This window comes from Sceloporus occidentalis, unplaced genomic scaffold (genome assembly GCF_023333645.1).
Source record: "Sceloporus occidentalis isolate IW3139 unplaced genomic scaffold, rSceOcc1.0.p SCAF_2, whole genome shotgun sequence".
Classification (NCBI taxonomy): Eukaryota; Metazoa; Chordata; class Lepidosauria; order Squamata; family Phrynosomatidae; genus Sceloporus; species Sceloporus occidentalis.
The window spans coordinates 93,516,780-93,543,098 of NW_028316982.1; the positions used below are offsets into that span (position 1 = coordinate 93,516,780).

Here is a 26,319-nt window from a genome sequence, read left to right on the forward strand (position 1 = left end):
ACCCTTACCTTTACCTTTAGTGGGTTTTAAATAATTTTATTCATGGTCTCTGTATACATTTACATCTCCAAACATCTCTTACGGGTGCTTCATGATCTCAATTATATCCATATACATGCGTTTGGTTGCATCAATTCCCCAGATAAAGTCTAAGTGATTCCATTCAGAAATACACATTTCATAAATGACATTACTAATCCGTGAGACTAATATTGCTGCATCTCTTTGATCTACAATCAAGTCTTTTCCACCGGTCCAAATTGCAATTGGTATTTTTATCTCTTCTATTTTGTAGATAGGAGGAGTTGTCTAGAGGAAAAACAACAACAAATGGATTGGTAAAATACATAACAAAACAAACATTTTCTTATGATTGTTACAGTTCTTCACAGAACTGTTTCAAAACTGACTTAAAATGAGGTGGGAGTAGTGTGGCATTTAAAGTCCTTCTCTTTGGCTTGCTGAAATGGAGAGAAATTTGGGGATTTTCTTACTACTCATATGTGGCTCATCAACCAAAACTGGGGATGAGGAACAGTTTTATAGTTCTCTGCTATGAAGGGCTGTCTTTAGCTACCAGACAGCAGCATTCCTCTGAACATTCAATCAATACCATGGACATTATTGCATGGAGAAAAAGACCTGAAATAGATTCAGGATTGCAAACTCAAATGCGTGTATTATTGCACGTAAAATCACTGCTGCTGCTACCAGGTGACTACAACCCAGGCTGCACTGGTGGTGATTTTATGTCTGATAATACCTGCTTTTGTGTTTGCAATCTTGAATCTATTTTAGGACATTTTCTCCATGCAATAATCTCTTGTGACTGCATGTTTAGAACGTAGCACCAAAAATAATCTGTGCATTATAGCAATCTATGATGCCACATAATTTTAAAACAAGAAGTGCAGAGCAGCTAATTATTTAACAAAAGACATATTTTACTACCCTACCTGATTATACTTTGCCATATTCTTTTCTTTGGAGCCATAGTCATAGGCCCGAAACAGCTTTCCATTGTATACCTATAATTAAATAGTAAATCATTATAGAGATGAACAAAAATGTTAACGAAGACACTGATAATTAGTTATTTACATAAACTTGGATCCAGAATGGGTTGGGCTTTAGTCCCAATGAAATAAATGGGATTTGTTAATCTTGATCGATTTAAATTCATTCTCCAGTAGTGCTACATGGGTCTAAATTAGCCTGGATCCAACTCTGGACACATTTCAAGTACCCAAAGTGCCTCACATATAATATTTTAGCAAGTTTTACCAGAGCCAACATTTTTATCTCTCATATTTCAGATGTGTTGCAGTTTTCTACAATTCTTTCCATCTCTGCCATACATGAAATCTGAATAGTTCCAGTGGGTGAACATGGCTGTGCATGCCTTTGCTTTAGATACGACTACAGCCTGTTTGGTATTGTGTCTTCTGTATTTGTATCATGCTGTAATCTCACCTCAATGCATTGGGAGAGGTGGGAAATACAAATAAATCATATTATTATTATTATTATTATTATTATTATTATTATTATTATTCTACATACAGTGAGAAAGGAAAAGAGGAATAAATGGACTCTATGCAGTCTATGCACACTGCCTTTTGCATGCAAAGCTGTACACATCAGAGTGGATGGATCGTGTGCAATGACCCTTTAGTTGAGATTATTATGAGCAGAGTACTCTGTTCTCTCTCTCTCTCTCTCTCTCTCTCTCTCTCTCTCTCTCTATATATATATATATATATATATATTGGAAGTGATACATAAGTTGTATACAGAAGTAAATTGGGTCAAGGGCTCCTTAAGTACTTTCAAATGGAGCTAGCTTTTATATGTACTCCTTTTGATATAATACCGCCTGCATGTAGTTGCAGTTAATGCTCGTTTATTTGCTTATGTTTTCATTGTTTTGATCCCTAGAAATGGAAAAATAAGGGCTGAAACAGATGGCCGTATAGGTGCTGCTTGACACCGTTCCTTTGAGTGCTGGATTGGGGCTGCAGCAACCACACAGCACAGCCCCAATCAATTTTTTTCTGGTGCAAAAAGAAGCGGCAAAATGTTTTTTCTGCTGCCACAGCAGCTTTTCAATACAGCTGTGGCATGCAGCATGTAAATGCCATGCCACCAGAGTGCTGCAATACTTCCTGCCATCTGGTCAGGCAGGCGACATGATGCCAGCTTGAGGGTGACATCAGGGCGTGCGTCATCTGAAGGCCTCGCCCTCATGCCACCCCAAAGCCAGCTGAAGCTGTTGGTCTCTTTCACCTTTAAGATACAATTCTTTTATTCTTTTATTTAAAAAATATAATGGGTTAGATCCAGATATATTTTGCTAAATTCAATAAAAACCATTACTCCCATTAACTTTAATCCAGGAGTGAGAGACAGGTATCTTTCCTGATGGTGTTGGATTACAACTCCCAGCAGCCCTAACCAATATGTCTAGTAGTGAAACATACTGGTAGGTTTATTCCAATGACTTTGGGAGGGTGCATGCTTTAGACCCCTGCTTTAGTAGGTTCATTCTAAATACACTGATGTCTGAAGTCAATCCATAATGAATAAATCTCTGAAAAATCACTATACCTGGTACCAATGAAGACCATTTTGCACAGAAGTTCCAGCAGGAGCATGGGCAGAATACATGTCCAATCGACTCTGCAATGAATGAGATACCAATCATAAAATCTTCTTGCTAGATGGCATAAACTGTATAGCTAAAAGGTATCCTATTGGCATTAGTGATTATGACATATTATAAGAAGTTCCAATGTGTGAGGAGCTCTTGTCAGTGTGGATTTATCTCTCATGTAGATAACTAAAGATCTCACAATATGTATGGATGCAGAAACTTCATGGACTGGCAATGGTCAATGAATTTAATAATCTAGGACAAATGTATGTATAGCCAGTGGCATAACTAGGGTTGATGTCAGTTGGTGAGGTAACTCCTGGTCTCACCCCCCCCCCCCCATCTCCTCCCATGGAGATCCACAGGGTTGCCATTAGTCAGGGTCAGCTTGAGGGCAGTTAGGAACAACAACAACTTGTTCACAGAAGGCAGTAAAGATTCAAGCATTTCACACAATCTGTTGGGGAATGCACATAAGTTTGTTGGAGCTTATGTGTATTATTTAAGGAACATACAAAATCCTCTCCAGGGATGCATATTCATCAAAGCCTGTTGGAAAGCATGCACATCAAATGGGAAATGTACACAGTTCCCTCTTTTTGGACAAATCATGGTTAATGTGCACAATGGCTGGTTGTTCTAACATTAATTGTTCAATTGATATTACCCTTGACACACAGACATGCAACCTGTTATAGACCTGGAGATTTTGCAGCTGGATATGAGGGGAAGTAAATTACTCCCATCCCATGCAAGCCTTTTGCTCATGGAAATGGAGCAGATCTTCGGATGCCTTTACTTACTGAAACAGTAGCTCTGCTTTATTCTAATGTTAGTGCCTATAGGCAAAATAAAGGTTTTATGTCAGCATAGCATATATACCTACAGTTTCAGTTTCACAACCCTTCCTCTGTTGGTATGTGCCTAGATTTTAGGTATAAAATTCCAGTTACAGATATATAATCTTTCTCGCAGCTAATTGCAGCGATTTCTGGAAGAGCTCAGTTACCTTCCAAGGTAAGTGTTGTATGCTTTCTACTTCACTGTAAACCTGCTGAATCTGAACATAGATTCCCTTAAGACTAACCAACAGAAGAATTCCACTTACCATGTTTAAATTGGGTCTATTATATCCAGTTATAAAGAAAAAAACGTTGGCACAGAATTTAGGCTGACGACTACAGAACATAGGGACAAGCCTTCTCCCATAAGCAGTATAATGCAACAATCCTCTGTTGCCAAGTACCACCTGAAATGTATAGTATTTGAAATTAGTTACTACTACATAGAAATCTGAAAACCTGTCAGTCCTGTTCTCACTGAGTGTCTCAATTTCCCACCACCAGTCTTATTCTCCCCCATTTCATTCTCCCCTCATTCCCAAATGGATACTTGTTCACATTTTTATGAGCATTTTTCTAACATATACATTTTTTTGTATTGAGCATAGATAGTTTATAAGCATTTTTCTCATATTATGCATTTTTTTCATTTAGATTTTTAAAAAATAGACATGGTTTTGTGTAAATTCCCCCCCCCCCAAAAAAAAAACACCCTCACAATGGATTTCTGATGCAAGATATGGCCTGTTTCACTGGAAATCTCAAAAGGTTCAAAATAGATATAGAAATGTAAGCCCAATTAATTTTTCTTCATGCATATAACTAAATCAAATGAAGGATCAATGAAATTCTGTCCTCTGCTCTTGCCTTCTCCACCATAAATAAAAAAAAATACTGCCTTGTCCTTACTCAACATAAATCTAATGGGAAACCCTTAGTAAATGGTAACTAAAGGTTTTACCTAACTTTGTGTTCTCTCTTTTTAGTCAAGCCCAAAGTTAATTACTGTCTGCTACTATATAACTTTCTTACGTCTGTGAGCACTGTGGGGCCAGACAGAGGTACATTCATTGGGTCCCTAATCTACCATAGATATTGCATGTGAAGCACTTTGAAGATAGGAAAATGCTACAGAAATGCTCAGTAGAGAGCCAGCATGGTGTAGTGTTTTGAGCGTTAGACTACGACTCCCAAGACCAGGATTCAATTCTCCACTCAGCCATGGAAACTCACTGATTGATCGTGGGCAAGTTCCAGAAAATCCCATGACAGGTTTGCTTTGGCATTGCCATAAGTTGGAAACCTGAAGCCACTTCAGCTTCTGTTGCTGTTGCTGCTGTAGCAGGGATAGAGAAGGGGGCAGAAAGATGGATTGCATATCTAACCAAACAATCATCTTTATTTGGAAGACAACCTCAGATACTTCAATGGGACTTAGGGGCTGTACAGATCGGCCATTAAGCCCGCCTGGGGTTGGGGTCAGGGCATGGCACCCACATGACACATACACTGACTCCACACCCAGGCTAGCGTGACACTGTGCACCGCACCACATGGCGCACGGTGTCACGGCTCTCCTCTGGCACTGCATCTACATGACACAGCACCAAAGGAGCGTGGAAAAGCCATGCTGGCAGCTATGGCACCTTTCCAGGGTGCAAAAGGGTGAGATTGGGGCCATGGCACGTAGTTGTCACGGCCCCAATCCGATGCTAATAAGCCTCTTAATCTCTATTAAGTATAAGTAAGACTAAAGCCTTGGGCTATTAAAAACACATATAATAAGTCCATATGCTTTTAATTACATTATGCTATTAGTTTTTAGTTTGCTACAAAACAAAAATGGCATCAGTGTATAAGAACAGATTGTGCATTTTATCTGTGGTAACAGAAAACACAAAAAGACTTACACGAAATAAGCTTTCAGGAAACCTTGTTAGTTTTGTGACTGGAGATCTAGAAAATGTTACTGTGGATGGAGGAGCCAAGGCAAAAATTATTTTGATTCTTTCTGCCAGTTTTGGCCAAGTAGAGAAAGCTATGAAACCTGAGAAAATAAAAGATACTCTGAGCAAGTTTCTTTCGTTACGTAATAATATAGTAGAGCCAGCATGGCATAGTGGTTTGAACGCTGGACTATGACACTGGAGACCAGGGTTCAATTCCCTGTTCACTGGATGACCTTGGGAAAGTCACATGCTCTCGGCCTCAGGTGGCAATGGCCAAGAAATTCTCAAGATAGGTTCACCTTAGGGTTGCATTAAGTCAGAAATGACCTGAAGGCACATAACAACAGTAATATAGTAGGACTGCCATACCTCCACTTTGGCCAGAATTTACCCAGATTCTAGCATATCAGCCAGTGCCCATTTGGACCATCATCTGGTCCAGATTATCATCATCATCATCATCATCATCATCATCATCATCATCATCATCATCATCATCATCACCTCCTCCTCCTCCTCCTCCTCCTCCTCTTCTTCTTCTTTTAAGTTAGTCTCTAGCCCTTGTAGGGCAAAGCTGAAGTATGGGGCTAGATGTGGTGGCAACCTTTTGTGAAATTACTTGGGACACACAAGTCCCCTTCTTCCTTTCAGGCACAATGGAAGGGAGCCTAGTTGCAAGTGAAAGGACACGAGGGAAGGAGAATGAGCAGTGGAAGCAGCAGCATATAAGAAGCAAGGGAGAGGCATACTGAAAGGGTGCTGGGGAGCTGAAGAAGGGAGAAGGAAGGAAAGAAGGTGAGTGACTAGCTGTAGTTCTGGCATGTAAAAGCAAGGAGGAGAGGCATTGTGAGGCAGGAGCACCAGAGTTCAAGAAGAAAGAGAGGGATACATTGCAAGGGAATGAGGTGAGGGAAAAGAGAATAGGAAGGAAGGGGAGTGAGCAGTGTGAGCAGTGGAATGCAAGAAGGAAGGAGAGTTAATTGTAAGGGCTCACTGTGAGTCTATGGATGGGAAGGGGGAATGAGCAGTGCAAGGAGCAAAGGTGGGGTGAAATGTGATGACATGTGGCTATTTGAAGGACGGTATGAGCCCAGTAGGGTTTTAAAATCATCTGGAGAGGTCTTCCTCTGATCCACCACTTTCTCAGGCTCATTTGGTGGCTACAACGGAGACAGGGCCTTCTCAGTGGCTGCTTTCAGACTTTGAAATTCCTTCCCCAAAGAGGCCAGAATGGCCTGATCCTTGCTGTCCTTCTGGTGGCAAGGTAAAACATTTTTGTGCCACCAGACCTTTACAGATGGCTGAGGTTGGGCTCTTAATGCTCTGTGGTGCAGGATTTGAAGATGTAAGGGTCTGTACATAGTTTTATTGTTCTAATGTTTTAGTATTTTAACTGTTTTAATATGTACTGTTTTTAAGCATTTTTATCTTTTAAATTGCATTTTATTTTTAAATGTGTATGCATTTTAATACTATACTAGTTTAATGCTGTTTTAACACCTTTTGTATGCTTTCAATTGTATTTTTTTAAAAATTTGTAAACTGCTTTGTGTCCTAACTGTGGGGGAAAAGCAGGATATAAATACATATAATAATAACAGCAGCAACAACAACAACAACAATAATAGGAGGTAATGAAGGGAGTAGGAGGGAAGCAGTGTAAGCTGTGAGAGTGGCAATGTATAAGATGCAAGGGAGAAGAACATTGAGAAGGCAGGAGGGAAAGGGAGAGGAAGGATAGAAGGGAAAAGAGTAAGTGGTATGAGTGGTGCAGTACAAAGGTGGGGTGCACTGCAAGTGTATAAGATGGGGTAAGAGTGGGACTAGGAGCAGTGGCGTCCCCACCCAGGGTGTCACCCAGCGCAGGGAGGCAGGGATTCTGGGTGTGGGGCCAAAACAGCACTCCCTCACCTCACTGCCATGGTGCATATAATGGTGCCATGACAGCAAGGTGATGGTGCACGTGGCCCTCACAGCACTCCGGCCTTCTGAATTCCATGTGGCCATGGCCATGTGGGATCTAGAAGGCAGCCATTCACCACCAACCTTCTGGATTACGCATGACCATGGCAACACAAGACCTGGAACTCAGAATGTTAAAAGTATGGTTAAACTACCTCTTGTGCTAGCTAGTACTGAGGTTGATTCTTTGGGGTGGAAGGAAATTCTAGAAAGAAAGTGAAGGAAATACTCGGCCCCCAAGACCAAAACTGTTCCCTGGCACTGCTTTAGAGAATTTGTTTTCTCTCCCCACCATGCATCCTACCCTGAAGGAATGAAATGCCATAATACAATGTAAAAAGCGGAAAAAGCAGCAACATTTAATCATATCATTTCATTTGGATGTTCTAGTTTAAGCAGCCTGTGTTCTGTAACATACCTATTGACGATCCTTCAGAATGGCCTACATAATATATTTGTTGTTGCCAACTTTTTTTCAAGATGAAGTCTACAACTGCTGGAATGTCGTAATATCCCATCTCATGAAAACTAGAGAGAAACACAAAAAGAAGAATAAATAAATAAATAGTCATGGCACATCTGTGTTAACAAGCTCTAAATAACTAATAGACATTTTCATAGACTGCATAAAAAGTGTGTATGAAACTTGAAACGGTCCACGACAAAATTCTTTCTTTCTTAACCACTATAGCTATGTTCAGTCTGGAGAATTCCAGTGTTATAAGGGATAAGTCATAGACATCTAATCAATTTGGATGCTAAATACTAGTTTCAAAACAAACAAACAAACAAGGTTCATTTATATACCACTTCATACCGCCTAAGCAGTGTCTAAGCAGTTTACAACTGTAAGCTAATTTGCACCCAACAATCTGGGTACTCATTTTAGCGACCTTGGAAGGATGCAGGCCTGAGTCAAGCTTGAGCCCTTTTGCTGGTCTTGAACTCGCAACCTTGTGGTTTTGTGTGAGTGGCTGCAGTACAGGCATTTAACCACTGCACCACCAGGGCTCCTTCACATCCTGTTTCACATCCTCCCCCTGTACATAAGGGAAAGGGAAGAGTTATGAATCTTCCATTTTTTCTTTGTAAGACTGAAATGATGCATTGCCTCCCTTTATTCTTTCCTTTGGCAGATGGATGTTCAGCAATTCATTTCCATTCCTTTTGTTTCTGGATTGTCAGAGGGATAGACTTGAATATGTCAACCATTTTGGCTCCATTCTTGACCTCTGGTATATACTGTAGTTGTGGTTCTGTTATTGTCATTTTGAATGACATCCAATCATTTTGGAGAGATTTGACTCAGCCAGTTTGCCTTTTAACTACCTTCTATGAATTCTTTCATTTTAAAGGAAATTTTGCTTCTGGACTCAAATGTTGACACAATTGTAGATCAATTTGACAAATTTCCCACACACATATACATTAAATTTAATAGCAATGTGATCAGTGTTCCCAGTTGCTTCAACAACATGCAGACTGCATGTTAAATTGTGGGTGGCATGATTAAATCTAGAGTCCTCATCCACATAGTTAGGATGTCTAGAAAAGTTACCTCTTTGAGTGATTGAAACATACATTTAACTAGTCAACATGAGGGATTTTCAAATTGCCTGTTGTAACGGACCCCCTCTTAAAGATGGCAGGTGCTTGGGCTTTACTTATCCCATCGCCACCACCCAATTCTGTAATATGAACCCTCTTCCCTCTGGCAGGTTCACCTTATTTAATATAGTAGCGTGGAGCTGATATGTATGACTGACAAGCTTTTATGTAAACCATAATATAAACTTTATTAAACAGAATGGTTGAACATCTCTTTCTTGAACTGAATGATATTATGTAATTGCTAGTTCAGGCACAGGTTACTTAGTTACACTTGTATTATTTGACTCGGCTACTGTCACTTTACTTTCCCCTAGATATCCCTCTATCACCTAGAGACTTTCCTGCCTCTCTTTAGACAGTTCATTCTCTTAACTCAGCCACCAAGGCTAACCATATCCCGCAGGATATTACACTCCAGTCCCTCCCTCTCCTAGAGGTCTGGCAGTGCAACGGTAGGGAGCCCTTTCTACACAGACTCTACCCCTAACCGTCCTTCTCGAGCCCTGGGACCCTCCCTCTCAGGATTCCAGCCCCTAACTAACACATTCCCTCAGGAACTCCTGGACCCCAGTCCTCTCTCCCCAAGATTCTAAACCCTAACTGCTGTTCTAAACTGTCCCGGTTCCAACTGACTCCCCAACTGTCAGTTCGGAATCTTCAAAAGTTCCAGCCCACAGGCTATTGGCTGGCCCTCAGCTGCCTTCTGATTGGACAGCTGGGAGTGCTCTCCGTTACACCTGTTACTACAATACTTTCTGTTTAGGATGTCTCCATTCTCCATTTTAGGATGTCCTTCATCCTCAACGTCAAGATTAGCCATGATCACTTTGAACAGGGTGACAAAACCAGCACTTGGGACTTAGTATTATCAGTGATTTGGTTGTTGAATAAACTTTTTAAAGGATTTTAGGTTGTTTCACATTATGATTTTCTTGACGTACAGAGCAATATCACATCTAATATGTCCATTTGGTACGGAATGACTGTATTCCATTGGCTCTCTCCCTTCCACAGATTTCTTTTTGTTTTTGGAATCTGCTATTAGGTCAACCTCAGCTTATGGTGACTATGAATGAGAAAGGCTGAAGGGCTAGACAGATTAGTTAATGTCTTACTAAAACAAGGCAGAGCTCCAGCTTGTTTAAAGGAGGATAATTATTAGCCAGTTTCCAACATTTAGTTCTTAGGTAAAGTACTGGACTGTGTGATGGCTTTCCATCTACCTGGTTTCTTGATGAGACAGATCATTTAGATCCATTTTAATCTGGCTTCAGTCAAAAGGCAGATCAGGAAATAGAGATCCAGTCTGAATAGGGTTGCTCTCCCTATGATGATACCGATCTGCAGCATGGGTGTGTTCTTGAATTTAACCCTGAGCCTAGAAGCTCAGGTTTTGGTAGTAGCTAGGATTTAATTTGCACAGTTAAGGCTTGTTCACCAGCTGTGCCCATTCTTTGAGAATTCAGGCCTGGCCATTGTGACACATGCTTTAGTTACATCCCATTTAGATTACTTTTATGCAGTCCACATGGGGCTTCCTTTGAAGCATGTTTGGAAACTTCAGATGGTCCAAAGAGCTGCAAGCATTCCTCTGTGTGCCGGTCTGTCTTGAGAGACAATGCAAAGTGCAGGTGATGATCTATCAAGATTTATACACTTCAGATCCAGGTTATTTGAGGTAGTGTGTTCTGTCATAAGAACCTACCCATATTTTCAGATCTTCTCAGGCAGTCTTGCTCTGTGTCGATCTATCTTCACAGGTACACCTGAAGGGAATATGGGAGAAGGCCTTCTCCATTGTTGCTCCCAGGCTCTGAAACCTTCTTGCTAGAGAGGTTAGATGTGCATTCTCCTTACTATCTTTGCAGGCACTGAAGACCTTTTGACTCTCATAAGTATTAATAGACATTTAAAGCAATCAGTTTCCTATCAGATTTTGATCTTCGGAGGTCTTCTTACCTAAATTCCCAGAATTTTGTATCACTTGGTTTCAGGGACCTATGCCTTGATGAATAGGTATTGCCTCTGCTGTTTCCAAGCCAGACATCATAGCCAGCATCTGCTAAAATGAAACCCAAACTATTGCTGGGTTGATTTGAAATCCAATTGGCAGCATCTCCAAGAAAACCATGATACAAAAGCACAGCAGGCCGTGGACCTGTAAAATAGAAATGGTTATTTGGTTATGGCCATTTATACTGTTAGTTAAAGGTTCCAGTTTTCAGTGAGTATAGTAGACCATATAATTTGTCCATAACTGTTATTGTTAGTGGTGTGTGCCTTCACGTTATTTCTGATATATGGAAACTCTAAAATGAACCTTTCACAAGATGTTCCTGATATGATTTGTTCAGAGGAAATGTGCTAGAGTTTTGAAAATGGAGGCCAGCTGGATATTTACCTTGGACTTTTAAAATGCCAATTTCAAAAACCCCAGAGAAATGTTGTGTAGGATTGCATGGCTAGGAATTGTGAAGAGTTCTAGAGGGATGGTATCCCCAAAATTGAAATAATGAAGGCACAAACTGCAAACTATTCAGATGTGAAGAAAAAAAATGGGAATTTCTTTTTTAAAAATGATTGTACACTGCCAGTGTACATAGGAATCACCTCACTGACTTGGCTGCATATTAATAATAAATAAATAATAAAACCTTTATTTATATGCCGCTTTTCTGTGACAGGACAATCAAAGCGGCTACAACATGTTAAAATCCACATTTACAAATTTATGTCCCAAATCCCCCCCCCCCCTTAAAACAGGATTAAACAAATTACAATTAAAACATCTATTAAAAACACAATAAAAGTACAGCGAGGACAGAGCGGTGGGCTGATACATGATGCGGGGGGCAGTCATTCTGTGGCCGGGCACTTTAATCAGGAAAAGCCTGCTGGAAGAGATCCATCTTGACAGCTTTTTTAAAGCTGTCTAAGCTGGCAATTTGACGGATCTCGTCTGGCAGACCGTTCCATAGTTTGGAAGCAATTGCAGAGAAGGCCCTCTGGGAGGTAGCAGTTAGTCTGGTTTTTAAAGGCTGCAGTAGATTCCTCCCAGAGGACCTGAGGGTACGGGGCGGATTATATGGAAGCAGGTGATCCCTGAAATAGGTTGGACCCAAGCCATGTAGGGCTTTAAAGGTTATAACCAACACCTTGTACTGTGCCCGGAAACTAATAGGCAGCCAGTGAAGAGATTTTAAGATGGGTGTTATTCGGTCACTCCTAGTTTTTCCGGCGACCAGCCTGGCTGCCATATTTTGCACTAGTTGAAGTTTCCAGACTAGGCACAAGGGTAGCCCCATGTAGAGCGCATTACAGAAATCAAGTCGTGAAGTTACCAGTGAATGTACAACAGTTTCTAGGTCCTTTACTTCCAGGAAAGGGCGCAGCTGGCATATCAGCCAAAGCTGATAACAGGCACTCCTGATCGCCGCATTCACCTGATTTCTCATGTGAAGCGATGGATCTAGGAGCACCCCCAGACTGCGAACACAGTCCTTTGTGGAGAGCGTGACCCCATCTAGGACTGGAGGTTGCAACCCTGTACCTGGTTTGGGGGCCCCTACTGTAAGTACCTCTGTTTTGTCTGGATTCAGCCTGAGTCTGTTTTTCCTCATCCAGCCCATTACCGCTTCAAGACACTGATTGAGGGGAGAAATGCCATCTGTTGTCTTAGCTGCTGATTGGGACATGGAGAAATATATTTGGGTGTCATCAGCGTACTGATAAAACCCTGCTCCACGTCTGCGAATGATTTCCCCCAGCGGCTTCATCTAAATGTTGAATAGCATCGGGGACAGTATGGCGCCTTGAGGGATGCCACATTTAAGCTCCGTTTTCGAGGAGCAACTGTCCCCAAGCATCACCCTCTGGAATCTACCCGAGAGGAAGGACCGGAACCACTGGAGTGCAGTGCCACCGATTCCTAACTCTCCCAGGCGTTCCAAGAGGATGTCATGATCTATTGTATCGAAAGGCGCTGAGAGGTCTAGAAGCACCAACAGGTTCACACTTCCTCGTCAACCAGAGCAACCATGGCAGTCTCCACCCCATATCGTGTCCTGAAGCTGGTTTGAAATGGGTCTAGATAATCGGTTTCATCCAAGATGACTTGGAGTTGAAGGGCAACAGCCCTCTCGATCACCTTGCTCAAAAATGGCAGATGGGATACAGGCCTGTAGTTCTTCATATCCAGGGGGTCCAGGGAAAGTTTTTTCAGGAGCGGTCTAACAACCGCCTCCTTTAGGCAAGTTGGAACACCCTAAGGGATGCATTGATGACATCTCTAAGAAATGCCCTCAAGGCATCACCCCCCTGGTCAGCCAGCCATAATGGGCAGGGATCGAGAGGACATGTCGTCTTCTTCACATTTCCAAGGATCTTGTCCACATCATCGGTACTCACAAACTCAAACTGATCCAGTTTAACCTCAACAACGGGTTCACTGGACACCTCATCAGTTGATTGTGCAGCAATCCTGGCATCCAGGTCGGCTCTTATCTGAGAGATTTTATCTGCGAAGTAGTTATTAAAAGCATCATAGCAGGCCGTTGTTGGGTTAAGCAAAGGGTTCTGCACAGGTGGAACCTGTGCCAGTTCCCTTACCACCCTAAACAGCTCTGCTGGACGGGACTCCGCAGATGCGATACATGCAGAAGAGAAAGATCTCTGCGCTGCCTGTATCGCCTCTCTATAGGAACGAAGAAATTCCCCATGATGAGTTCTGTCAAATAAGAGTCAAGTGTCATGACAGTCACACTCTAGTCGTTGTCTCTGTTCACACATTACAGAATTGTGAGAAGAGCAGACATAAAAGTATCCCTTGTTTTCAGGAAACCTTTTGGACATTGTAACTATTAAATGTAATAGATCCATTTAATCAGTTGTCAAATGATGAGTCAACAAATAGGTAAATCCATTTGATTCAACGGCTTTACACTAGCAAGGGCTAACAATATGATTTAGGTCCATGTAAAATAGTTAGTCTTGTGGAAGTCACTTATGCAACCATAAACTGTATATGTAGATTGCACAATAGCCAAAAAAGTATAACCACATGTGTAAGAGAATTTCCACATCTGTATGGTGCCAACAAAATTCCAGGCTCCATATATATATGGGTTACACACCACTCCAAGAAGACAGAGGGAAAAAGGCTTCTCATCAGCTTCTGAAACTGCTGCATGGTACAATAAATCTGATCTAGGCTTTATATCAGATGTTAAGGAGCTATCTAAGATGCTGATTTCTACTCTCCAGATATGTTCAGAACCTTTGATATTTCCTTTAAAAGCTACAAAATACACAGAATTGATTCATTGTACTACGGAACTGTTATGAACCCCCCCCCCCCCCCCGCCCTGATACATCTCTCCTGGAATTTGCTTCCTGTCTTTTCCCCATAGTAACACTTGTTTTCTCTAAAGAAGGACAGCTAAACTATATTAAAAATCACTAAAGGCAAAGCATATGACAGAAGTGTAATGTTGTAACAGTCTCACTACATCTTATATGAGTTACACAAGATATGGGCAATTATAGGGGGTTCATGAATCTTGCACACTATTTTATGCTTCTCCAATTCCCTATCTTACAGCTGAATGTTAGCGATGCAACAGTCTAGCCTCAGAAGCAGCATTTTATTTAAAGAGAAGCACCAAGTGGTTGCATGATTTAAAGTGAAATAGCCTTCTTAGAAGTACAATTCTGATTTAAAACAAGCATTTTTAGTCCATTGTTCATAAAGGAAAACATGGCTTTATGGCCACTGCCACACTAGCAATGCAGCTCTTAACATTGCTAAAATTCAGGAATGTGATGGCAGTTTAAGGGGGGGTGGGACTGGGTTTGACTAATGCATCATATCACCAAAATGTAATGTTGCAATGACAGAGTGAGTCCATTCCATGCACTGTGGAGAAGATCTCCGCCCTCCCTCCCCCAACTTGAGAAGGTGGTCAACCCAGTACCAAACCAACAAACTGAAGCTATAAGTGCCCATAATTGCTATTTGATTTGTTTAGCCTGACATTACCTTTGTTTGCACCATTATATCTTCCATAAGGTATTCTGAAGATTGTAAGGATATAGCCATCTTCTGTCACAACTGGATATTCCTCACTTGGGTATCCATGATAACAGATAATTTCAGTCTGTTGTGGGAAAAACACAGTGGTGGTATTCCTTCTGTTTCAAAATAAACTAATAATTTGGTGAAATAATAGAATTTGATCCAAAGAACATCCAGGAATTACATACATTGTTCATCTAGCTCTGTATTAATAATCCAATATTTCAAATATACAATGGGCCCTTGGTATTGGCTGGGGTTTGGTTCCAGGACACTCTGTGGATACCATCCACAGATGCTCAGGTGCCATTAAATACAGTGGCATAATAAAATGGTGTCCCTTATATAAAATGGCAAAATCAAGATTTGCTTTTGGAATTTATATATTTTAAAAAAATATTTTCAAGCAGTGGATGGTTGAATCTGTGGATAAAAAAAAAAAATCCATCTATATGAAGGGCCAGCTGTTAGAAAGACCACAAAAATACTGCAGATTCTAAGAGAGATTTTAGGATAGATTTCATCCATTCTAAGGCTGGGCCAACAATAGCAACAGCAACAAAATATCTAGACCTTAAAAGGTTCTGAGGTAGTTTATAGGAATCACTTGTTTTCACCTGACTGGATTAAAATAAATAGCAGGTGAAATCTCATTTTCTTCTCACATAGAGTTTATCTATACTGTATAGGTACAGGAGTTTGATTCCATTTTAATTGTCAGGGCATCATCCTTTTAGTCCCAGAATGATAGGATGGTTTCTGGAATTAGACTTAGAATTCCATGATATAGAACTCTAGCATAATCTCCTCAGCTATAGCAGGGAATCTTAAGTAGCCCAACAAACTACAAATCCCATGAATCTGTATGACATTGCTACCATTATGTAGACATACCGGTATTGTGTATGGGAGCGTAAAACCTAACTAAAGAAAATGTATAAATGACAAGTTAAAAAACGTTCTCAATAAATGAAAGAATGAGATGCAGATACCTATGTAGGAAACGTAGCTTTGGACACTGACTTATAGGGTGTATTTACAATGAGGAAATTACTGTATTTTGAACATTTGGGAGTTTATCATGCGAGCCTTGATCTCATCTCAATACTCTTAGAGAAAGAAACCAGATACCAGTGATGTCATTAGGGGTTGCAGGGGTTGTGGACCACACTGGATGGCACCAGTTCGGTCCTTCTCCCAGTGTATGTGTGGGCTGCCAGCACCACCTCTTCCCTTGCTCAAGCAAGTTAGCCAAAGCAACTGGGAAGGAAGAAAAGTGCATGCCTGCCCCCCATCTTTCCTGTTGCTCCTTGTTAGGAAGAGCAGCTGCAAAAGGCATGCACATGCACAGACTCCTCCTCCAGCAGCAGGCTGGAAAAAGTGCCCCCCACTCTATGTTGCCTACTCTTGAGTAGAATGGCATGGGGAAGGGAGGTGAAGGGGTGCCCTTTTGGCCCCACCCCCTGGAAGCCACACCCCAACCCCAAGTGACACCCCCGTCAGTGATGCCACTGCCAAATACACATTGGTTTGGGAGTTTTCCTTATCATACCATCACTCCACTAACACTACCAAGGTTTTCTATGGCATGGATTATTTTCCCCAGACACTTTAACCCCTCCATGTCTTACCCAGCATACCCTTCATTTTTTCTTTTGTTGTCTGTTTCTCTTTTTAACTGATTTTAGCAGTCAGAGCACTGTGATTGAGGGAGGTAGGAGAAAAGAAATGAAAGTGTGTGTGTGTGTGGGGGGGGGGGGGGAGAACCTGCAGAAAACCATCCTATTTGGGGCTAGTTGGAGGGAGTAAGAGTAGAAGAGAGAAGGAGATGTGGAGACCACATGCCAGGTCTGCAAGTGGAGACATTGGAGATTATCAGATGGAGGATGAAACATCTTTCTCCTGTCCTTTTGCCATTCTCTTAATGGAATCACAAGAAGATTTTCATACAATGTTGTGATTATCTGGACATTACCCCTTCCAGAAAGCATGATTGATGGCGATCATGCAAAAGACTTTCAAATGACCTCACACAGATCTCCTCATTGTCCCGTCATTGTCCTGTCACTGAAGTGCCATTGCCTGGCATTTTGCACAAATGGAGTTCACATTAATGCAATGCTGCTTCAATGATGGGACAATAGTACTGTGATCTGAAAGACTTTCGTGGGATAGCAGTCAAAGATGGGATAAGAACAGGGGAACAATCCCATCCTTATCCCATCTGCGTGTGATAATTTCCATTATCAATGGCAGGGCTAATGGAATACACACATGTTAGAACTTTGGGGATTCTGTGGATTCAGACTTCTCTTTACTTAATTCAACCCTAGCAGCAATTCTTGATAGTCTTGCCCCTTTATCAGTATGCATGACTTCCTCTTCTAAACCACAGCCCTGGCTTACTCCCATCATTCACTTTCTCATTCTTGTTCTAGAGCAGCCAAGCGTTTATGGAAAAAGGCCAGGGAATGGGCTGATTTTATCCATTATAAATTTATATTTTCTTCCTTTTCACGTGCTATTTTTATGACAAGACAGAATTATTATATAACACTGATTAATGTCAACAAGTGGCACCCTCAACGTCTTTTTTCCACCTTCAATTCCTGATTAAAGCCTTCTTTTCCACCAGTTCCATTATTATTTTGCACCTTATTTTGCTACCAAGATTGAATCTGTTCCATCCTCGATTCTCCTGACTTCTTTTGTTCCAGTACTCCTAACCATCTACGATGATCACATTTTCTGCTTTGTCCCCAGTCTCACTGTGTGAACTAGCTCAGCTTTTGAATGCTTCCAAACCTTCAACCTGTTCTCTTGAACCGATTCCTTCTCACCTTCTAACTTCTGTTGCTTCTTCTATTTTGCCTTCTCTTCTTTATACTATTAATCTGTCTCTCCCAGCTGGTTCTTTTCCCTCTACCTTTAAACATGCTTTAGTTTCTCCTATTCTGAAAAAAGCCATCTGAACCCACTTTCTCTCTTTAACTGTCATCTGATTTCACTTCTTCTCTTCCTTTCAAAGGTCCTGGAATGTGCTGTCTCTTTTCGTTGTCTTGAGTTTCTGTCTGCTAACCCTATCCTGGATCCTTTTCAGTCTGGCTTCCATCCATTGCACTCTACTGAGACTGCTCTTATGAGGATTGCAGGTGATCTCTTGCTGGCCAAGTCAAAAGGCGTCTATTCTATTCTTATTCTCCTCAATCTCTCCACCACCTTTGATACTGCTGATCATGGTCTTTTAGTGGATTTACTCCAGGATCTGGGCTTTACAGACTCAGTGCTAAACTGGTTTAAATCATACCTCTCAAATAGATTGTTTGCGGTGGTCACTTAAGGTCAGGTTTCTAACCGCGTTTCGTTATCTGTTGAAGTCCCTCAGGGTTCCATCCCTTTTTATATTCTCTCCCTAGGTGATCTTATTAGTTCCTACAGCTTCCAGTATCATGTTTTTACTGATGACACTCAATTGTATTTTTCAACTCGAGACCTGTTGCCAGAAGTCAAACAGCGAGTGTCATTATGTCTTTTGGCCTTTTCTGCATGGATGCTCCATCTGTGGCTGAAATGTAACATGGCTAAAACCGAGCTGCTTATTTTCCTTCTTAAACCATCAGTGCAATATTCTTTCTCAATTACTGTCAATCACATTTGTATTCAACCTGTGAAGGAGGCATGTAACCTTGGATTCATCTTTCATTCTTTGTTATCATTTCTCACCCAGATCTACAGACACATTGTGTAGAATTTTCCTTTAAAATCTTGCTACAATTCAGACATTTCTGTTGGCAGCTACAGCCAAGACATTGGTCCATGCATTGGTTGTCTCTCATCTGGATTACTGTTACCTTTCCTTAATGGGGCTTCCTTTTGCCCATCTCAGTCCACTGATTTCTGTACAACATTTAATTATCAGAATTATCTTATCTGCCCGCCGCTTTGATCACATCGCTCCACTGTTATCATTCCTTCATTAGCTTCCCACTCCTTACAGAATTCTGTATAAGCTTCTTTTGTTGGCTTTTAAATCCCTTCATGGCCTGGCACTTAGATTTTATGCCTTAGGCAGGTTTTTATTAATGGTATTTTGTATATCCAGCATGAACAGTGCTCTGCAAACTTACAGCACTTTCTAAACAGACTTCAATAATAATATAATAACCCTCAGCTATGACAATTTTCTGTCTTTCTTGCTTGGTTGCTATGGTTTGAAGAGTTACTTGCCTCATAGGAATGTTCTCCCCTAATGAGCACTATTCTCTTTACATTTTTTTGTAACTTTGTGGCACCAGCCACCAAAATATCCCAAATAAATTCATGTCACATCTGTGCCAAACTTACAACATTTAAAAACGTTTCTGGATTTATTGCAAATTCAGGTAGAGGCATGTCTGAAGTCCTGAAGTTTTCCAAACTGAAAATTCCTTGGCATAAAGATGCTGTTATAATAAAAGTCCACATCTTCAAGCCTGTGTGAAAGAAATAATAAGAATAACCAATAAAATTACAGATGTAAATCATGCCTACAGATTTTAATTATCATAAAGCCTGAGGTCTCACTAACAAATTATTCTTCTACATAACATTTCACTTTCATGGATATTTAATCTTATGATACTTAATCTTATGACCTTTGAAACCATTGCTGGTTGCAACCCCACATCCATTTATCTGGGAGTAAACCCTATCTTACCTACCAGTACTTACTTTCAGCACACATACACACACACAAAACACACACATAAATGATTGTCTTGCTTGTTTCTTGCCAGAGTGAGAGTATCCCTGAAAGGGCCATCTAATGAGCCTGCGAGGCCTCTGGGATCAGGTTATAGGATGGGTTGACTCAGGGGAGATAAGATCTTGTATCACCTTTGAGACTAACTGAAATAAATAAATTGGCAGCATGAGTTTTCATAGACTTCAGTCTACTTTCTCAGATGCATTTGAGGAATGCATCTGAAGAAGTAGATTAAAGTCTAGGAAAGCTCATGCTGCTAAATTCTTTCTTTCAGTTAGTCTCAAAGGCACTACAAGATCTCTCCACGTACTGATTCTACAGACTAACATGGCTATATATTTGAATTCTATCACTCAGGGGAGATGAGTAAGGCTCATGGTCCATGTTAGCCAATGGGAGGCATGAAAGTGGAGAGACTCAATTGCTTCTGATGTTCACAGGGTTATCTAGCCAATGGAAGATGAGAAGGTGGACAAACCTGATTAGCCTCAACTCCCATTTGGGTTTTATTAGCCAGTGGGAGGGGAGAAAAGGAAAAGAAGCTAGACCTCTGGGGATGTCACCCTAAAAGGGGGGGGGGGCATGAGGATCTTCACCAGCAGTTTCAGCTTCTCCTTGAAATTTTGTGCCAAATTATAGGTCAAAAGTAGGTCAGCAAAAGCAGAGTAACTTTGGGGATCTTTTCACCTATGTATACCAGCACTAACAGAACAAAAAATTGGAAAGTATGTATTCACAGTGGAAGAGATAAAGGAAATGAAGTCCCACGTGTTGTTGATAGTCCACAAACTTTATCTTAAAAAGCCCAACGCATTTTGACCTTGTCACAAATTGGCCTTCTTCAGGGGCTATTGTAAAATGAATAAAAGTACATTGATTATAGTTGTGGTATTAGGACATCACATAAATCATCTCTAAAAACCTAGGCCTGGGACAGACAGGCCAAAAGTGGTGTGCCACTGCCGAGACTAGGGTTTGGGAGCACACAGTAACTGCATGCATGTTAGCATGTAACAGTGGCAGCATCATGGCAGCATCCTGTCCACATGGGCGCAGCCATGATGATGTAAGCAAAGTGCAGTGTACAGCAGTTGCTGTGCGTTGCTTACATCACCAGTGCGCCAATGGTGCACTCGTGATGTATGCCCATCACCTTAAAAAGAACCCGGTTTGCCTGCTGCAGCATCCCTCTGGAGTTAAGACGGACGTCTTCAGCCTGCCCTTTCAGGGCAGTATGTACCACACCATAATTTCTTAAAAATCAAATATAATCTGTTATCCATATTATCATATCCATACCTATTACCAGAGATTTCAGAGATTACCTATTACCAGAGTCTGTGCTCTCAACAAAGTCGAGACTCTGAGTATTAGAAGGAAGGGACTCCTTACCAATGAGTTCATATTTATGGACTTTGAAGTAAAATCATTGAAGAGAACCATTGAAGAGAAGATACATGATGCAATTCCATCCATAAAGTTACTCAGCTCTGTTCTATCTCATTGATACAATATTGAAATTATTTTTAGCCATTTATTCCAAATTTTTATATAAGACATTGTATTTCCAAATCTTCATTCAAACCCTCGGTACTAAACTTTTAAGTTTCAAAATCCACTCTACCTCTTTCTTCTTTAAACAATTATTATTATTATTATTATTATTATTATTATTATTTATCACCTCCAGGACCCAAAAGCCTATGTCAGTTGCTACATGTTTCATTTGTTCAAAGTGATTATCCAGAAGTGTCCCTATTCTTTTATTTCTCAAATTGGATAGATGTCCTGCTATTCTTTGTTTGATAGATCTCAACGTTCTTCCCACATATGTTTTCTTGCATTTACATTGGGTTGTATAGATTACAAAAGTGCTTTTACAAGTACTGAAATGGGACAACTTATACAAAATTGTTATATTCTTTTATTTTGGTTGTGTATTTACATTATACACAGTGGCCACAGTGGTAGGAAGAGCACTGAGATCTATCAAACAAAGAATAGCAGAACAAAATGCATGGGCTCTCCATAATGGATGTTTGTAGACTTTCATGGGTAACAGCCTTATTTAGGGATTTCTGTAACCAAGTCTTTGTTTTTCTTTTTTACTTAACTTGGATGGATTTCTTGAAGCAAGTAATAATTTTTTCCCTTTTATCTTACTGCAAGTCTCAAACGTAATACTAGCAACTCTTGTTCTATATCTGTAGACAAAGGAAAATTGCAACCCTTGTAAGAAGAATAATGGCTGCTGTATATGAGAGAAAGTGGCATTTGTGTGTCATTAATTTGTTTAAATTATTGCAACATGTTGTGTGTAAACTATCTGCACAGTCATATGATAGAAAGGCAGGATATACAGTTCCACAGTAAATAAATGAAGTCAGACACACAGATTGAGAGTGTGTAGTGGTTTGAGAGTTGGACTATGACGCTAGAGACCAGTGTTCAAATCCTCACCCATCCATGGAAACCCAGTGCGTGATCTTGGGCAACTCACACTCTCTCAGCCTCAGAGGACCCCCTCTGAACAAAGCTTGTCAAGAAAACTCTGTGATAGGAAATGACTTGAAGGCACACAACAACAACAAACACACGGAATGAGTTTCAAAAATGACCTTTCCTACTGCACAAAGTCATAGATTATGCCTACCAGGAAATGTATTTCTTTTTGTTTCATTTTGAATGTCTCTGTTTAGTAGATGGCTTAGATCTGCTGTATGGATGGACATTCTGTTATTGACTGACTGATAACCACTAGTAACTTTTTTTCTTAACCACAAAAATTCCATTGTATCTTCTACCAACATATTAAAAGTAATGGATTGATTTGTGGTGGGAAATTTAATAGTTAAAATTTGATTCTTGGAACACATTCCTCTTGGAACACATTCCTCTTTAATACACATTCATAATTTTACAGATGAACTAAATTGAACTTACAACTAAATTAAACTGAATGACTGAAACATTGTTATTCACATACCCAGGTATCTTATTATAGGGTAAAGTAGAGAACCTGTTGGTTACTAAATGTTAGATTACCAGTCTCATAATACCTGCCCACATTGGCCATGCTGGCTGTGACTGGCATTTGTTGATTTGAGTGGCTTCTCTGCCCTAGCATGAGGGGAACCTTCCTTATATCATGGTGTCCCTCACATGTTTGAGAATGCTTGTTCTATCAGCTCCAGGCTGATCAATATTCAGGCATGAATGAAGTAGTCCAAAATATCTGGAGGGTAGATTGCATTTGAGTCTTCATTTCTTTTCCTCCTAAAGAGGCAAACAAATTATCACATGAAGATCACTTACCCAGTGTGAAGTCCTCACTCTCCTCCTTGCTTTCTCTTGAGCCAGAGCTCCCAAAGCGATGTGGGGAAAATTTCTCGTCTCAGTTATCACTCTGATGGAAACACATACATTAGTCAGCTTCACATAAACATTATGAAACAAGCACTGAACAAGTAACTCAAACAGCTTTGTTGAAAATTAGGATGGTCATAAGAATTTAGGATGGTTATAAGAAGTTCATAATTACCTTCTCATAAGCTAGAAAGATGCGGTGTATGCTTCTAGAACACCAACCATCCTCTCCTCTCCTTTCCATGTGTTAAACACTTTTTAGAACTGTGGGACTTTCAAAAGCAGATTCTTACAAAACCTCAGGCATTAATTTTAAATTACAGTAGTAGTATCCATGATGTACTGTATAGGTAATTTGAAATCCTGGATCTAAAGGTTTTATGAGATGGGTGTGCCTTTATATAGTCATATGGATTGCTTCTGTTGTAAACCAGACAACTCACATTTCTTTTCTTACCAGCCACTGCAGTGCTAGCCCATGCTACATGACTGTTTCTTCTAAGAATGTAAAGCCTATTTACAAATGTTCTCATCCTCTATGAGAAAATATGCCTTGACTGTTGGTGAAAAAAGCCAGTCTCTATGAGATTTCTTGCCCCTGTATGAGAGTAAAGAGATTAGAATCGCTCCCCCCCCTTTTTTTGTACACAAGACACAATTTATTTCCCCACACAGGAGTAAAATTTGGTCCAAAGTCCCAAAATGTGAGACAACAAACCATTAAAAATGCTAAACCACATGGAATGAGGTTTCCAGCAGGGGAAAAATTTGAAAAGAAATTGGGAAAAAATGAAACAGGTAAAGAAATGCATTCCTGTTGTTTGGTATTGCTATTATTATTATGCTGATTACTTTGCTGCACACCTTTGAAAGGCCAGTCCCTTAAAATAGGGATATCTGATGATGGGCTAGGTGCCCCACATGTGTGCGCATGCAACTGAAAGCATGAAGTCATGTTACATTACATTATTTCTCCACCCATGGAGACACACAAAGAGGCAAATACACACACCTTCCCCACTAAACACAAGTAGATCACAAACTACATTGCTTCAGTGTAGCATAAATATATAATAGCAGACTTACATTATACAACCCTACCCTATACAACCCTACATTGTGCTAGCACAATGTATTAATGACCAGTGTTAATGACTGACAACTCATTGTGCAATTGCAATGTGAAATGCACAAAGGCGATGTGTAGAGGCATTCACACACTGCTCTGTATTTTAATGCACCAATAAATATGTAACAGTTATACATGTGCCACTCTGTTTATGAGCTGCTGGAACCATTGCACTTTCTTTCTTTCTTTCTTTCTTTCTTTCTTTCTTTCTTTCTTTCTTTATTTTAAAAAACCTACTCTGTGTATATAGTGAATTTATGACTTCATATGTCACTCACAAGATGCTGGCTAGTAATTTCTTCCACAGTTATACCATAACAGATAACAAGAAGCTAACGTGGGAATGATTTTGAAGTCATTGCCACCATATGAACTACAAAAAGGTAGAGCTGACTACTTTTAACAGTCTTAAGATTCTGTGGCTTGTAAAAATAACAGCTATTCAGCCAATGCCATGAAATTTAATATCCACAATCAACCTGATGTGTGTAAATATGTCTAATAAATATGAGTGTAAATATTTGTGTAAATATGTGGCTCAAGCATCCACCCCCTATGGTTAGACACTACTTCACAACCTTGTCAATGGGGAATACCTTTACCTTCTAATATACAATTGGGGGGACTATACAGATGGGCAGCATGGAGCTGCCCCTTTACTGGCTGGATTGTGGCTGTGGAAACCACATGCCGCCACCCTGATCCTTCCAGAGGACCACAAAAAGGAGCTGAAAAAGAAGCTCCTTTTTGCGCCCTCTATAGGGTGCCATAGCCACAGTGGCACAGCTTAATGAGGGCCCTTCAATGCTGCATTATATAGATGCATCACTGGAGTCATGCCATGATGCCACATGCCATCTGGAAGGGCACACAGCATCATGACACGATGGGGGCGAAGTCACAGCATCCAGCATGTCTGGCTCTGTGCAGTAGCTCTGCCCACAGGCTGGCACTTTTTGCCAATCTGTACAGGACCATAATTGGCAATGTTACAACAAGTTCTGGCACTTCATTCTTTATTTTCTTTTCCTCCCATTTTTGAAAAGATATACCCCAATTTAAGCCTTTTTAAAAATTTTATTTGGTCTCAGCATCATGTCAAGTACAATATAATAGAAATGGACGAGGAAGTGGAAGATACGGTGGTAAGACAGAAAGACTTGTCCACAGAAAGACTCAGACAACTAGTTTTTTTCCAAGCAAGTTCTGCCAGCATACTCTACAACCCTCCTGCTGGATATGGGGTTTCATAATTGATATCTAGTGTTGGGCATGTTTTGAAGGTCACAATTATCTGCAAAATTATATGTGTAAGGAGCCATGCTGACCTGAGGATTTGTGTGAGATCTAGAAATAAGGAATTAGTTTGCTGAGCACCTCATATCCCCCCAAGGCTCTTTGCATTTCCTTTTACAATGGAGAAAAAGGGAGTCCCATCACAAAGCAATGGAAGATCATACACAGTACCTCATTTTCTGTTGTTCTTACATTCCCCTTCCTACCAGATCATCAAATCTAATCACTCCAGAGCTAAATTCATCAAGCTATTATGGACCCCTTTATCAAATCCTTGGGAATTACAAAGATGCACATGTATGGTAGAGAGGCAACAAAAGATTATCCAGAAGTATACTCTACTCACAGATTTCATAATGAGAGCCTATCTTTCTGGCACATTTATGGGTGCATATACTTCTTTTGAATATATGAAAATATGACTCTATAGATTGTGATCTGTGGTTATTTGTAATAGAAGGGGGGAAACCAAGATTGCCAGCTCTGTGACTGCAATAGAGATTAGGAATCTTTCAGTCTTGGTTTTTGATAAATTGCAAAGAGGCCCACCTATATTTTCTTCCTGATCATGTTTCATCATATTTTCTGTTTTCTTCTTGCACTGAAATTTATAGAAATGTGTAATGCATTTGACCGAATTTCTGTATACAATTTACCTCACATAAGCAACTTTTCATCACTGACTGGTTTATAA

At 40.4% G+C, this 26,319-nt stretch overlaps 1 protein-coding gene across 1 annotated transcript; it reads right to left on the reverse strand.

Annotated features, from left to right (window-relative positions):
• Nucleotides 1-23,173, reverse strand: LOC149318712 (putative lysosomal acid lipase/cholesteryl ester hydrolase). Its single transcript, XM_089510336.1, has 10 exons — nt 23,150-23,173; nt 19,435-19,562; nt 15,055-15,172; nt 10,977-11,175; nt 7,825-7,934; nt 5,406-5,542; nt 3,762-3,902; nt 2,608-2,679; nt 957-1,028; nt 1-309 (listed from the first exon to the last, which is right to left on the reverse strand). Exons 2-10 carry the CDS (start codon nt 19,552-19,554, stop codon nt 79-81), a joined length of 1,200 nt encoding a protein of 399 aa, XP_089366462.1. The 5' UTR covers nt 19,555-19,562; nt 23,150-23,173; the 3' UTR covers nt 1-78.
• Between the last annotated feature and the right edge of the window lie 3,146 nt (nt 23,174-26,319).